The sequence below is a fragment of the Columba livia genome, chromosome 28 (assembly GCF_036013475.1).
Source record: "Columba livia isolate bColLiv1 breed racing homer chromosome 28, bColLiv1.pat.W.v2, whole genome shotgun sequence".
NCBI classification, from domain to species: Eukaryota; Metazoa; Chordata; class Aves; order Columbiformes; family Columbidae; genus Columba; species Columba livia.
Genome location: NC_088629.1, coordinates 547,406 through 562,471, shown reverse-complemented (window position 1 = coordinate 562,471; position 15,066 = coordinate 547,406). Strand labels below are relative to the sequence as shown.

Here is a 15,066-nt window from a genome sequence, read left to right as displayed (position 1 = left end):
ATAAAAATTAGGGTGTTTTAACGCAAAGAACAAAGAAACAGATGATTTTCTTTCAGGAATCATTTAAGGAAGCAAGACGCTTATCGCTAACAACCTATAAAGGAGAAGGGCAGGCGGGGTGGTGGCGGGGTGACAGGGGCGAGTTTGGGACGACACCGGGTGTCCCCAACCCGCCCCCACCAGCCACGCCAAAGCGGGGTCCCAAGGCCACGATTTCGGCACCTCTTTGACCATGAACCCCCGTCTATCCGCCCAGCGCCGTCCCTGAGTGTCACCCGCATGGAGGACGCGGCGGCCGGCGTGGACGTGGACCAGGGGGTGGCCGTGGCCTGCGTGGTGCTGCTGGGGCTGCTGCTGGCGGCCGCCACGCTGCGCTGCGCCCGCCTGGTGGCTGATCCCTACAGCGCCGTCCCCACCGTCACCTGGGAGGAGCAGAACGGCTGAGGGGGGGACGGGGACCCCAAGAAACCCCTAGGGACCCCCAAAACCCCCAGGGACCCCCCGACACCGCCAAGGATCCCTGAAACCCCCCGGGCCCCCCGCACTCCCAGCCCCCCCTCACGGCCCACCCGGGCTCTCCAGGTCCCCCGGCCCTTCCACACGCCCTCCCCTAGGGGGCAGCACTGCGCGCTCCGCGGGACGCGGCGCCTTTAAGCGCCTTTGGCCCCTCCCCTTCGCGCACGCGCCTTTTCCCGCGCCGCAGCGCCCCGCCCCTTTCGCGCATGCTCGCCGGTCCCGGCCCGCGGCGGCGGATTGGGCTCCAGGGGCGACGGTTGCCGGAAGTGACGTCGAAGTGGCTCCGGTTTGGATCCCCCGTGGTCCGTTCGGCTTCGTTCTGCCCCAACGGGGCCGCGGTGAGAGCGGGAGAGCCGGGGGGAGCCGGGGTGTGCGAACGGGCGGTGTGCGGGTGTGTGGAGACACTGCGGCGAGGGGGACACTGAGGTGAGGGGATCGGGGGACACTGAGGTGACGGGATCGGGGGACAGTGAGGTGAGGGGATCGGGGGACACTGAGGTGAGGAGGGGATCGGGGGACACTGAGGTGAGGAGGGGATCGGGGGACACTGAGGTGACGGGATCGGGGGACACTGAGGTGAGGGGATCGGGGGACACTGAGGTGAGGAGGGGGCTGTGGGGCAGGGGAGTGGGGGTGGGCACTGGCGGCTGTGTGGGGATGCGGGGGCTGCGGGGTGGGGGCTGAGCTGAGGGCTTTGGGGGGTGTTAGGGGTGCGGGGGGTTTTTCTCCCCCAGCTGCTCTCAGACGATGGGCTCTGCCCTCGGGGGATTTCACCGGCTTTCCTCGCCTCCCTGTGGCACCAGGTGCGGCAGACATGGATTCTGAGGAGATGGAGGAGGTAATGGAGGAGCTGGGCATCTCCATGGAGGAGCTGCAGGAGATCATCGACAAGGAGCTGGAGAAGTTCGAGTGCGTGAAGCAGTGGAAGCAGCAGCTGGAGGAGCTGGAGAAGTGTGTGAAGCAGAAGGAGGAGGAGGTGGCGCGTGTCGACCGGCTCTTCGATGACACTGCGAGGTGAGGGGGCTCGGACCGCAGCTGCGTGTTGGATTTGGGCCTCGGAACAGGGGGGGAGGAGGTTGGCGTGAGGGGAGTTGGTCTCTTCTCCCAGGGAGCAAACGACAGGACGAGAGGAGACGGCCTCAGGTTGTCCTGGCGAGGTTTAGGTTGGATTTTAGGAATGTTTTTCCCTGTAAAGCGCTGTGGGGCGTTGGAACAGGCTGCCCAGGGTGGAGTCGCCATCCCTGGAGGGCTGGACAGACAGACGTGAGGTTCTCAGGACACGGGCAGTGCCAGCGTTGGGTTAACGCTTGGACTCCATGATCTCAAGGGGCTTTTCCAGCCAGAATGGTGACTCTATGACTGAGGGATCCCCGCCTCACCGCGGTCGTGTTTAATCGGCAGCTCACCCGCGTCTCTGCCCGTCTGGTTTTCCCCAGAGACATCAGCAGGTGCGAGCTGTCGGTGAAGGATCTGTACGCCAAGCTGGGCCTGCAGTACCGCGAGAGCAGCTCCGAGGACGAGGACTCGGCCGCCAAGGCCATGGAGGTGATCGAGATCCCGGACGAGGACGACGACGACGTCATGAGCGTCGATTCGGGCTGGAAACATAGTTCAGTATCTTATTGCTTTGGAGCAGATGCTTTTCTCTCTTCTTTCGCTGTCTTAACTAGGACGGATTTCTTTTCCTCCCCAAGATGTTTTAAACCAATTCTTTTCTCTTTAAACGCAGGCGACAGTAATTACAGAATCCCGAAGAATCGGACTCGGGTGAGTCGGAGCAGCCCTGGCTGTCGCGTCCTTCTGCGGGGGTTTGCTGGAACGCTTAGGGCATCAAACAAGGCCGGGTCTTTCATCTCCCCTCCCTTTCCTCCCGCCAGCTGCGGGAAGCCATGGCTGCCATGAGAAAGTCCACCCAGGACATGCAGAGATTCGTGGATGCCGTCAACAAGAGAATGAGCGCCCAGGACGCGCAGAAAGGTGCGTGTGAGGGCGTCCTGCGGCTGCAGGCGTCGTTTCCATCCTGGAAAAGAAAATAACCGTTTTATTTCCTCACTGGAGAGACCTTTAGGATGTATTGATTCCAAATTCCTACTTTTCTTTAAGCCCTTTGTGAAAGAAAAATGCAAGTGGTGCAGTTTCCATAAATGATGTTTAAACCTCACAGTATCACAGTATGTTTGGGATTGGAAGGGCCCTGGAAAGCTCATCCAGTGCAATCCCCCCATGGAGCAGGAACACCCAGATGAGGTTACACAGGAAGGTGTCCAGGCGGGTTGGAATGTCTGCACAGAAGGAGACTCCACAACCCCCTGGGCAGCCTGGGCCAGGCTCTGCCACCCTCACCCCAACAAGTTTCTTCTCAAATTTAAGCGGAACCTCTTGTGTTCCAGCTTGATCCCATCACCCCTTGTCCTATCATTGTTTGCCACCGAGAAGAGCCTGGCTGCATCTTCATGGCACTCACCCTTTATATATTTATAAACATTAATAAGGTCCCCCCTCAGTCTCCTCTTCTCCAAACTAAAGAGCCCCAGCTCCCTCAGCCTTTCTTCATAAGGGAGATGCTCCACTCCTTAATCATCTTTGTTGCCCTACGCTGGACCCTCTCCAGCAGTTCCCTGTCCTTCTGGAACTGAGGGGCCACAGCTGGACACAATATTCCAGGTGTGGTCTCCCCAGGGCAGAGCAGAGGGGCAGGAGAACCTCTCTGACCTACTGACCACCCCCTTCTAACCCACCCCAGGTCCCATTGGCTTCCTGGCCACAAGGGCCCAGTGCTGGCTCATGGTCACCCTGCTGTCCCCAGGACCCCCAGGTCCCTTTCCCCTACACTGCTCTCTAATATGTAATTTCCCAGCCTATACTGGAACCTGGGGTCCTCCTTCTTGCCCTTTTTGAAGACTGCAGTGACATTTGCTTTCCTCCAATCCTCGGGCACCTCCCCCGTTTCCCAAGACTTGGCAAAGATGACGGAGAGCGGTCCAGCAGTGACTTCAGCCGGCTCCCTCAGCACCCGCGGGTGCATCCCCTCCGGACCCGTGGATTTATGGATGTCCAGACTATTTAATTGCTCCCTAACCCAGTCCTCATCGACTAAAGCAAACTCCTCCACTGACCTGGCTTCATCCGGGGTCTCAGGGGTACAGGGCTCCCCAGGACAGAGACAAAGAAGGCATTCAGGAATTCTGCCTCCTCTGTATCTTGTGCCACCAGGGCACCCACCCCGTTCATCAGTGGGCCTACATTGCCTCTGGTGTTAGTTTTATCTGCTATGTATTTGAAACAGTTCTTTTTGCTGTCCTTGACCCCTCTCGCCAGCTGTAATTCTAGGGGGCCTCGGCTATCCTAGCTGCCTTCCTGCATCCTCTAACAGCAGCCTTATATTCCTCCCAAGTGGCCAGCCCCTGCCTCCATGACCTGCAAACTCTCCTCTTCTGCTTGAGCATACCCAACAGGTCCCTGTTCAACCACGCAGGCCTCCTGGCTCCCTTCCTTGACTCCCTTCGTGTGGGGATGCTCTGATCCTGAGGTGGAAGAAGCAATCTCTGAATGCAACCCAGCTATCTCGGGCCCCTTTTCCTTCAGTCAGTCTTGCCCATGGGATTTCCCCCAGCAATTGCTTGAAAAGGCCAAAGTTAGCCCTGCTAAAGTCCAGGGCTGCAATTCTACTTGCTGTTCTGTTCCTGCCACCCAAGATGCTGAACTCCACCTTCTCGTGGTCACTGCAGCCCAGGCAGCCCTCAACCTTTCCTGCTTCGACCAGACCCTCCTTGCTAGCGAGGATGAGATCCAGCAGTGCACCTCTCCCAGTCGGCTCCTCCACCACCTGCATGAGGCGGTTCTCACCGATGCACGGCAGGAACCTCCTGGACTGTGGCTGGCTGGCTGAACGGTCCTTCCAGCAAACACCAGGGAACTTAAAATCCCCCACAACAACCAGGGCCTGTGACCGTGAGGCCGCTCTCAGCTGCCCATAGAAGGCCTTATCAACTTCCTCAGCCTGATCTGGTGGCCTGCAACAGACGCCCACAGCAGTGTCACCCCTGCCAGCCTGCCCCTTGATCCTGACCCTTACACTCTCAACTCGCTCCTCATCCGCTCCTGGGCAGAATTTAGTACACTGTAGCTGCTCTCTCACATAGAGAGCAACTCCACCACCACGCCTGGCTGGCCTGTCTTTCCTGAAAAGGGCATAGCCATCCGTGACCACATTCCAGTCATGAGAACTGTCCCACCGTGTTTCTGTAATTGCCACCAGGTCATAATCTCCCGACCGAACACAGGATTCTAACTCCTCCTGCTAAACCTCAGTCGCTGATTATTTCATCCTCTAAAACTGAGGTGCTGAGGTGAAGGAGGGTGCGAGAACGCCTCCTGTCTCAGGTCCAGCAGATGTTCTTCCAATTTTGTACAGAAAAGAGTGGGCTTTGGGGCAGTTTCTGACCTGTTCTCTGGTTGCCACTCCTCGGGTAGACACACAGACCCCTTGGGAAGCTCCGGGCACCGTCCAGCCCGTCGGGAGCGACCTCAGCAGCGACGGCGACCTGAGCATCGGCATGAGGATCCTGGGCAAGAAGAGAACCAAGACGTGGCACAAGGGAACGCTCATCGCCATCCAGACGGTCGGTATGTCCCGCGTGCCGGCCTCGTTAAGCTCCGGGCAGGTAATTGGATCAGGCTCGGTCCCGTGGCAGAGCACCTGGTGCCACCTGGAACGAATCGTGAAAACAAAACGTCTCTGCTGTGATATTTTACCATCCAGATTAATTCCTGAAAAGATTTTGGATCGGTTCTAGATGGCATTGGGAAGGCAGAGGGTGTTTGGCTCAATTTTGGATTGGTTCTAGGTGGCATCGGGAAGGCAGAGGGCGTTGGGCTCAATTTTGGATCGGTTCTAGATGGCATTGGGAAGGCGGAGGGCGTTGGGCTCCTCGTGCAGAATCACTCGGCTCTCATTTATCTTGCTGAACGTCTTGCAGGGGCCGGCAAGAAGTACAAGGTGAAGTTTGATAACAAAGGGAAGAGTTTGCTGTCTGGCAACCACATCGCCTACGACTACCACCCCTCGCCGGAGAAGCACTACGTGGGCAGCCGCGTTGTGGCCAAGTACAAGGACGGGAATCAGGTGTGGCTGTACGCCGGAATCGTGGCCGAAGCCCCCAACGTGAAGAATAAAGACAGGTAGTAATTCTCTTCCAGAGCCCCGTACCTCCCTCTCCCTTTTTTGTTCCGTTTTTAGGAAAGAAATAAGAAAAAAAGGCGCATTTGTGTATGTGCTCCTGTGGGAGCGAAATTCCTTCCGCAGACGTAACTCGGAGTGCTGTTCCTTCAGCTTTTCTTATCTCTGACAGCTCTGGGTGGAGCTGCCGTGTCCCCGAGTCAGGAATTATATTTGGTAACGTTCCAATTATCACACAAATGCAAATCTGCCCCGCTGGAGGCAGAAAACCGGTTAGGAAACCCGCGCCCTGGCAAGGGTTAGAGCCGCGGCGCTGCCAAAACGCTTCAGGAGAAGCAGCGGCAGGTTTGAAGCAGCATTTTCGGTGAAATACGGGGCAGAACGTGTGTGAGGTGGCGGTTTGGGCTCGTGGCCTCGCTGAGAATGTTTCTAAAGGATTAAATTGCCCTCTCTAATGTGGATCTGCTCTCGTGCCCAGTTGTGTGAGGTTCCACCTGATAGACGTTCAGTACCTGAGAAGCGACGTCGTGGTGCAGGTTCCCTCCTCGGGGCGGTGCTGGCGGCCACGCTGATCTCGTAACGCGTCCTCCCGCGGCTCCGCGCCCCAGGCGATGCTTTTCGTGCAGATCTCAGGAGCAATTGGACCGCGTTTCTGATTGCAGCGCCGCTGTTCCGCAGGTTCCTCATCTTCTTCGACGACGGCTACGCGTCCTACGTGAAGGAGTGGGAGCTGTACCCGGTCTGCAGGCCGCGTGAGTGCCCCCGCGCCTCCGCGTCCCTAAACCCGAGCTGTGCGCGGACCCTTCGCCAAAGCGAGGGACGGGCGCCGTGTCCCTCACTGCTGCGCCGGGGCATCTTTCATGTGATTCTGGAGGAAATAGGGGTTTATTGTTAGCAGAGGGAGCGCTGGGGGTGCGTTAATGTGGCTGTACCACCAAAAATCCGCTCGGGATTGCTGCTTGATTGTTCTTGTTTAAGAATCCACCTGGGATTTCTTTAAAAATGTAATTAAAAGCTTCTCTTTCCTCCTCTTCCCTTTCGGCACAGTGAAAAAGACCTGGGAGGACATCGAGGACGTGTCGTGCCGCGATTTCGTGGAGGAGTACATCACGGCCTACCCCAACCGGCCCATGGTGCTGCTCAAGAGCGGGCAGCTCATCAAAACCGAGTGGGAAGGGACCTGGTGGAAGTCCAGGGTGGAGGAGGTGGACGGCAGCCTGGTCAAAATCCTCTTCCTGGTAGGACGGCGCGGAGGAGGGTGGCTGGACCTGGGCCTGGGCGGGCTGGCGCTGGGTATTCGTGTCCGTTCCTTGGGACGAGCGGATATTTGGTTGTGTGGGTAGAGCACCAGTTTCTGCTCCACTGGTGCAATTTGCTTGCACAACAAAAGCTTCCAAAGCTTTTTAAAGCGTTTTGCCCACGAAATTTGCAAGCAGGAGATGGATAAGAAACAAACAGCATTGTCTGCAGGTGTCCTGGCCCCTCTCTCCCTGGAAACACCCGTGGTGTCTTCTGTCCCGGTGCAGGAGGGACTGAGCAGCAGCTGCCGCGTTCTGCTTGCTCAGATTCTAAAATGGCAGAGAAATGCCCGTGCCCGCTTGGCTTCCTTCCTGCCCGGATAACCAGATAACCGCGCGAGACGTCCTGCGAATGGGACCCCCTGTCCTGGAGCAGGCTGGGTGTGCGGAGCTCACCCGTCTTGGGTTCCTCCAGCGGTGCCCGTTAGTCGTTGGGCTAAGAACAAAACCGCCTCTGAGGTTTGGGCTCTCGGTATCCAGCCTCTTTCTAGATTTTCTAGCTGCGGTTTGTGTCCGGCGTGTCCCCGGGCACGATGGAGTCCCGGTTCTTCCTCTGTTGGCCGCACGGTCGATGCTTTGCTGCCTTTCCCTTCGGTTCCCGCTGCGTCCTGCGCCGGGTCCCGTGGCCGCGGGTGCCGTCAGCGGTTTCTCCCCTTGCCGCAGGACGACAAACGCTGCGAGTGGATTTACCGCGGCTCCACGCGCCTCGAGCCCATGTTCAGCATGAAAACCTCCACGGCCTCCACCCAGGAGAAGAAACAGAGCGGACAAGCGAGGACTCGCCCCAATGTCGGTCCGTGGCACCTTTTTCTTTTGTGTGTCCTGGAATCTGGATGAAATTGGGGCTTGGCGGGGCAGGTGGGTTTGGTTTGGCTTTGGTTTGGGTCTTGGCACATTTTTTCTTGGCAGAACTGGAGGTGTAGCATTTCCAGTGAGCGTTTCCTCCTGGCTTAAAGATGCCGCAAAACCAACCTGGGGTTGTGTGAATCTGTTTGGGGCGCCTGGCTGCGACCCCACGTTCACTCCAAACGCCTCTCTTTTCGTTGCCTTCGGGGACTCGACTGATGTTCTGTGGCTGGCGCAACAAGCTTGGGTTGACGGTAGCGACTTTTCTTGCTGATATTTTGCTCTCTCCCTTCCCCACCAGGCGCCGTCCGCAGCAAAGGGCCCGTCGTGCAGTACACGCAGGATCTGACGGGCGCAGGTCCGCAGTACAAACCGCTGGAGCAGATGCAGGCGGCCTCGCTGCCGCCGCGGAGCGCGTCCCCGCAGCCCGCCGACACGGAGTGAGTATTGCAGTCGGTTTTCCGCGTCCACCTGCGCGATTCGCCCTCAGCTCCTGCGGCGCCGGCCTTTCTGCGCAGAGGAGTCCTCGGGTGCGGGTTTCCCCCAGGTCTGGGCTCGTTTCCCGGTGACACAAATGGGTTTTTGTTGCGCTTTTGGGGGAAACTATGGAGAAAAGCTGCTGGATGAGTAACGGGGGCGGGAGGGCTGACAGCCCAGCGCCCCCGAGCCGAACGCCACGTTCTCACTCAGGGCTACGTTTTAAAACGCAGCCGAGCGCTGGCGTTTGGTCGGGCTCGTTGCAGGATGGCGAGAGCACAAAGAGCTGCACACGAGCTGATTCTCACGCTCTTTAGGGAAGAATCTGCCGGGTTTCTCTTCGATGGGAATGTTATTGGGCTGCCCCTGTTTTAAATCCAGTCGCCTCCCTCCCGCAGGTGCTCCGACACTCAGCTGGCCCAGGCGAGGAAACAGGTGGCCAAGAAGAGCACGTCGTTCCGGCCCAGCTCCGTGGGCTCGGGACAGTCGTCCCCGGCGTCCCCCGTCCTGAGCGACGCCCCCTCGGGCAGGACCAGCGCGGCCCCGCAGCACCGGTGAGCGGAGCCGGCGAACTCGTCATGCTGTGGGGTTTATTGTCGGGGAAACAGGGTGGGTCCCCCAAGCCCCTCCGCGGTTCCTCCCGAGCGCGGCAGCTCATCGCGTCCCCCGTCCCCGTGTCCGCAGCGGCGCGGCGCAGCCGTTCCACGGCATGAGCGACCGCGTCCCCAACGAGCCGTCGTACCGCGCGCCGCTGGAGAAGCTGTTCTACCTGCCCCACGTCTGCAGCTACACCTGCCTGGCGCACGTGCGGCCCATCCGCAGCGACCAGTACCGCAGCAAGAACCCGCTGCTCATCCCGCTGCTCTACGACTTCCGGCGCATGACGGCGCGCCGGCGCATCAACCGCAAGATGGGTTTCCACGTGCTCTACAAGACGCCGTGCGGGCTGAGCCTGCGGACCATGCAGGAGATCGAGCGCTACCTCTTCGAGACGGACTGCGACTTTCTGTTCCTGGAGATGTTCTGCCTGGACCCGTACGTGCTGGTCGACCGCAAGTTCCAGCCTTACAAACCGTTCTACTACATCGCGGACATCACCAAGGGCCGGGAGGACGTCCCGCTGTCCTGCGTCAACGAGATCGACAACACGCCGCCGCCGCAGGTGGCCTACAGCAAGGAGCGCATCCCCGGCAAGGGCGTCTACATCAACACCAGCTGGGAGTTCCTGGTGGGCTGCGACTGCAAGGACGGCTGCAGGGACAAGTAGGTGACCCCGCGCGTGTCGCTGCGCCCTGGAGCGCGGGGCGGACGCCCCAGAGCGGAGCTGCCCTGGAGCCTGAGCCCGCTCTGGTCAAGCCCCACGCGCCTGTCTCTGCAGGAGGATGGGATTTATTTCCCCTGCTGCAGAACTTGGTGTAGAAACTGAACTTGTGGGTTTTTTCTGCGTTCCTCTCCAGGTCGAAATGCGCCTGTCACCAGCTGACGGTCCAGGCCACCGGCTGCACCCCGGGCGGGCAGATCAACCCCAACTCCGGGTACCAGCACAAGCGGCTGGAGGAATGTCTCCCCACGGGGTAAGCGGGGCCGCGGCTCCTCCACCCTCACCAACACCCGCCCAGGAACGCGGCTCCGGTGCTGGCGGAGAGGCGGAATTCCCCACACACCAAAAACCTCCCTCTGCTCCTGATTTGCCCGTTAACGGGTGTCCCAGGATCTCAGTGCGTTACCACAGAATCATTTTGGTTGGAACAGACTCTCAAGATCATGGAGTCCAACCATAACCCACCCCGGCACTAAACATGTCCTGAGAACCTCATCTCTGTGTATTTCAGCCCCTCCAGGATGGCGACTCCAGCACTGCCCTGGGCAGCCTGTTCAACACCCACAGCCCTTTGGGGAGAGATCACCCCAAATTTCCACCCTCAGCCTCCTCCGAACCTGCAGACGCTCTGCCTGCTCTGCCGAGCTCCAGCTGCTGCCGCGCCGCCCGCCGCGTTGTCCTGGCTCGGTGTGTCGCGTTGCGGGAAGTGTCACCGTTCTCCTCTCTTGCAGCGTTTACGAGTGCAACAAGCGGTGCCAGTGCAACATCAACATGTGCACCAACCGGCTGGTGCAGCACGGGCTGCAGGTCCGGCTGCAGCTCTTCAAGACGCAGAACAAGGGCTGGGGCATCCGCTGCCTCGACGACATCGCCAAGGGCTCCTTCGTCTGCATCTACGCAGGTAGGAGCTCCAAACCTCTTCCTCTGGAACGGTGCCGTGAGGAAAGCCGCCGTGGAGCCCGTGTCCTTCCCAGCGCTCACGTATACTCAGAGGATAATTTGTGTTGGTTCAGGAGAGGGGGAAATAAGGATTTGGAAAGGTCTGGTTGTGTCAGGCCTGAGGTCTGGGCTTTGTTTGTCACGCAGTGACGGGTGTGAAGCTCTTCCCGTGCTTGCTCAGCACCAGGGAAGTGGAAACCGAGCTGAGGAACTCGCAGCACTTTGATTTCCTGATCGATGCCCCTTCCCTTGCCCAGCCCCGCACCCGGGCGCTGCAGAACCCGCTGACACCGAGGGAAACGCTCGGCTCCCCGGAGCCGTTTCTGGGTGAATCGACACGTAACCTCCTTCCTGTTGACACCCAAGCAGCGCCGGGACGTGGGCACGAGCCGTGAAATGCAGAACTTGCCCTAATTCTGAAGTACAGCTCCCCGCGGGCATCGCCCGGCGCTCTGCTTCCTTGTCCTTCGTGTCGCCTCCAGCCCTTTGAAATCCAGAGTGTGAGTTGCTGGTTGGAGGTTTCCGTGCTGGAAGCCTGGGGTTCAGCAAGGGATCAGATCTTCGTTTCCTCAAGTATCAGGTTGTCCTTTCCCAGCCCAGCTTTGGAGTGAAGTGGTGTCGCTCCTGTTTGCTCCTCCATCAGCCCTTCAGGAGGATGAAGACTTACGGATTCGGAGCGTCATCCCGGGAAAACTCACACTCGGCTTTGTAACGCGGTCAGAAAATTCACTCACTCCGTTCCTTTTGCCCCCAGGGAAAATCCTCACGGACGACTTCGCTGACAAAGAGGGGCTGGAGATGGGCGACGAGTATTTCGCCAACCTGGACCACATCGAGAGCGTGGAGAACTTCAAGGAGGGCTACGAGAGCGACGCCAGGTGCTCCTCGGACAGCAGCGGCGTGGACATCAAGGACGGGGAGGAGGAGAACACGGGCACGGAGGAGCCGGAGGAGTCCAACGAGGACAGCTCCGACGACAACTTCTGCAAGGACGAGGACTTCGGCGCCAGCTCGGTGTGGCGCAGCTACGCCACGCGCCGCCAGACCCGCGGCCAGAGGGACAACGGGCTGTCGGAAACGGCCTCCAAGGACTCGGGGCTCACCCGGCACGCGAACCACGAGGAGGCGGCGGGCGCCTGCAAGCTGCCGGTGTCCGAGGAGAGCTCCAAGAACAAGGTGGCGTCGTGGCTGAGCTCCAACAACGTGGCCGACGGCTTCCAGGACAGCGACAGCGCCGCCTCCTTCAGAGCGGGCGAGGGCGGCGAGAGCAAGGGCGGCAAAGCGGAGCTGCCCGGGGAGAGGGAGAAAACCCCCGTTCCCATGGCGGGCGACGCGCGCGGGGAGGCGAGGGTATTGAAGAAAGAGGTGAGCGGGGGCCGGGGGGCGCAGGTGGGGACACTGAGGCACGGGGACGTACCTGGTGCTTGGAGACCCGTGGGACGTGGAGGGTGGGGGACCTGGCGGCCCACGGAGCCGTGGGGACAACCGGCGTCTTGGGGAGCGTTTCTGCGGAAAAGCTGCTCCAAAACCGAGAGGTTTTAACCACCTGCGCTTCTCCCCCCGCAGGAGCCCGACGAGCCGACCAAGCTGTCCGGGTAAGGCTCTCGAAATCGCCTCTTCCTGCTTTTTCTCCCCAAATTTGCCTGTGAGCGCGGGGCCGTGGGAGCTGGGCAGTGACCCGTCCCCGTCCCCGCAGGCTGAGCGAGCTGGGCAGGATGTACGGGTACAACCCCAGCCCCCCCAAACTGGAGGGGATCCAGCGGCCGCCCAGCAAGACGGCGCAGCTGCAGAGCCGGCGCCACGCGCTGCCGCCGCCGTCCCGCGCCGACGTGAGTGCCCGCGCCCCCGGGGTCGTTTCGGTGCCGTTCGCGTCCCCGGTTACACTTGGTGTGATTTCCTGGGGGGCAGCTGATTGTTTCAGGTGTTCGGGGAGCTTACGCGGTTGTTAGAGCCCGGGAACAGGCGCAGGGTGTGCGGGGCCGCGTTACAGCGCGATGCGGCCCCTCGGTTCGCACACCACGGCACAGCTCTGGGAAACCGTCCTGGGGACAACCTTTGGGGTTTGGGGTGGTTTTCCCCCCTTGCGAAGCCCAGAGGAAGGTTCAGGTGCTGCGGGACTAACCGGCCCCCAATCCCGCTGGGTTCTGTCCCGGTCGCGGGTTCCTGGAGACGGGGGGGTCTCCTGGAAGAGAAAAGTGCTGGTGGGGAACCAGCGCGATGGAGCCGCGTCCCGCTCCCGCAGGACGTGCTGACGCTGTCCAGCAGCACGGACAGCGAGGGCGAGAACGGGGCCGCGGCGGCCGGACAGGCCCCCGGCGCCGCCAACGACAGCGACGACATCCAGACCATCTCCTCGGGCTCCGGGGACGAGGACGAGAAGAGGAACCCGGCGCCCGGGGCAGGTGAGCGGGACGCGGAACCGCGCGGGCGCCGTTCGCTCCGTCCTCGTGTCCAGCCCCGATCTCCTGTTTTCAGTTTAAAACCGTCACCCCTTGTCCTGTCGCGCTCGAAACTCCCGTCCCCGTCCGTACCGGCCCCGTTGACCCGCAGAACAGATCAATGACGCATCTTCTGCATTTGTAAATGAAATGAGGCGTTGGCGAGCGGGACGCGGTTGTTGACACGAGGAGGGACCAGCCCGCGCTCCCGGTGCCGCGTTCGGAGGCCGCTTTGCTCCTCCAGGGCAGCTCTCCATCGGGCTGATGCTCACTGGGCGTTAAAATTGAGGTTTTTGAGGCATTCTGCTCTTCTGGATAAAAGGGAGAATCTTAACAACTGGGTGTTGGAATGAAAATCTATAAATACAACGCGAACGTGGCGGTTTGTGGCTTTACCGCCGCTGTTACCTGCGGCTGATGGTTTTGCTGTGGCGAGGGCTCGTTGTGCCGTGAATTCCGCCCTCGGGACGTCACAGCGTCGTCGTTCCGTCCCCGCAGGGCCCGCCAAGCGGCAGGTGGCCGTGAAGTCCACGCGCGGCTTCGCGCTCAAGTCCACGCACGGCATCGCCGTCAAACCCGCCAACCTGGCGGCGGCCGAGAAGGGGGAGAGCGCGCCCGTGTGCCGCACCACGCGCCAGTTCTACGACGGCGAGGAGTCGTGCTACATCATCGACGCCAAGCTGGAGGGGAACCTGGGCCGCTACCTCAACGTGAGTCGCCCCAACGGGGGACGGGACGGGACGGGGCGACCGGGGGTGGAGTCAGAGCTGCTCTGCCTGGAAAGACCCTCGAGCCTCCCCCTCGGGCCCTGTGGCTCTCACGGCTCTCGCGGCTCACGCGTCCCGGTGGGGAGCTCCCGTTGCCGGCGCCGCTGACGCTGCCGCGCTCCCGTTACAGCACAGCTGCAGCCCCAACCTCTTCGTGCAGAACGTGTTCGTGGACACGCACGACCTGCGCTTCCCCTGGGTCGCCTTCTTCGCCAGCAAGTGAGTCGCACAGGGTTTGGCTGTCACCTCGTCCCGGTGTCCCCGGGGCTGACTGGGGTGACCCCCCCCCTCCCCGCTGGCCATTCTGGGGCGATTCGCACCCATTTCAGGCTTTTCCGAAGGGGAGGGTGGAGCGCGGGCGGTGGTGACACCGTGACGTCCTGCGGGGCTGACTCATCGGGGACCTTTGTCCCTTCGCGTCACCCCGGTCCCGGAGCAGCGGGACCTGCCCGGGGAGCTGCGGCTTCTCCTTTTGAACACGGTTACATCTCTACACCGTGTCCCGGGCAGGAGGATCCGCGCGGGCACCGAGCTGACCTGGGACTACAACTACGAGGTGGGCAGCGTGGAGGGCAAGGAGCTGCTGTGCTGCTGCGGGGCCATCGAGTGCCGGGGGCGGCTGCTCTGAGCCGCGCGGCGCCGGCGCCGCTTCACGCTCACTCGGAAACCCGCGCGGAACCGCGTGCGGGTGGGACCGAGCCCGAGGTAACCCCGGCTTGGCCCGCGCTTCAGTGGGTTTACAGTGAATTTACATGAAAAAACAACCAAAAAAAGCATCTTGTCTCCAACTGTGATCAGCTGTAAAGAGTCTTTTCAGCGTTAAAAAGCAATAAAGTGTGTTTTTTCTATTAAAAAGTTGCCTTGAACTTCAGACACAGCAAAAAAACACTGAAAGAGAAGGATTTCACCATTTCTAGCAGAACAAATCCTGGTAAATCCGGAGCGAAGCCGCTTGACCCCGCGCGGGGCGGCGCGTGTGCCGCCTGTTCCGCTGCTCACCCAAAACCACGGAGTTTGGCCTAAAAATCAGCGAAGCTGCAGCTGAAAGAACCTGAACTCAACACCATCGACCCCAACGCGGTTCAGCGGGAGCCGAACAGCCCAACGCGGTTCAGGGGGAGCCGAACAGCCCAACACGGTTCAGGGGGAGCCGAACAGCCCAATGCGGTTCAGGGGGAGCCGAACAACCCAACACGGTTCAGGGGGAGCCGAACAGCCCAACGCGGTTCAGCGGGAGCCGAACAGCCCAACGCGGCTCGGGCGCCGCTGCAGCTCACCGTTTGGC

At 60.6% G+C, this 15,066-nt stretch overlaps 1 protein-coding gene across 3 annotated transcripts; it reads left to right on the top strand.

Moving 5' to 3' along the window:
* The first annotated feature begins 530 nt into the window (after window positions 1-530).
* SETDB1 (SET domain bifurcated histone lysine methyltransferase 1) lies at window positions 531-14,636 on the top strand. Of its 3 annotated transcripts, none has more exons than XM_065042778.1 (22): window positions 531-854; window positions 1,320-1,530; window positions 1,953-2,125; window positions 2,246-2,283; window positions 2,394-2,493; window positions 4,990-5,142; window positions 5,496-5,697; window positions 6,322-6,447; window positions 6,743-6,933; window positions 7,657-7,851; window positions 8,141-8,279; window positions 8,715-8,870; window positions 9,001-9,579; window positions 9,774-9,890; window positions 10,369-10,538; window positions 11,331-11,941; window positions 12,143-12,171; window positions 12,273-12,405; window positions 12,819-12,978; window positions 13,513-13,724; window positions 13,912-14,000; window positions 14,292-14,636. In XM_065042778.1, exons 2-22 carry the CDS (start codon window positions 1,331-1,333, stop codon window positions 14,407-14,409), a joined length of 3,891 nt encoding a protein of 1,296 aa, XP_064898850.1. In that variant the 5' UTR covers window positions 531-854; window positions 1,320-1,330; the 3' UTR covers window positions 14,410-14,636. The 3 variants fall into 3 exon arrangements, with proteins under 3 accessions (XP_064898850.1, XP_064898852.1, XP_064898853.1); XM_065042780.1 differs by having other exon boundaries at window positions 534-854; window positions 6,374-6,447; window positions 7,657-7,786; XM_065042781.1 differs by lacking the exons at window positions 8,715-8,870; window positions 9,001-9,579; window positions 9,774-9,890; ... (6 more) ...; window positions 13,912-14,000; window positions 14,292-14,636 and having other exon boundaries at window positions 536-854; window positions 6,374-6,447; window positions 8,141-8,278.
* Window positions 14,637-15,066: the final 430 nt, after the last annotated feature.

What these genes read in the sequence shown, in the direction of transcription:
- SETDB1 (XM_065042778.1), top strand. Translation starts at nt 1,331, where the DNA reads ATGGATTCTGAGGAGATGGAGGAGGTAATGGAGGAGCTGGGCATCTCC. An exon ending in CGATTCGGGCTGGAAACATA is followed by an intron (nt 2,126 to 2,245) that starts GTTCAGTATCTT and finishes CTTTAAACGCAG; the next exon opens with GCGACAGTAATTACAGAATC. An exon ending in GAACCCGGCGCCCGGGGCAG is followed by an intron (nt 12,979 to 13,512) that starts GTGAGCGGGACG and finishes CCGTCCCCGCAG; the next exon opens with GGCCCGCCAAGCGGCAGGTG.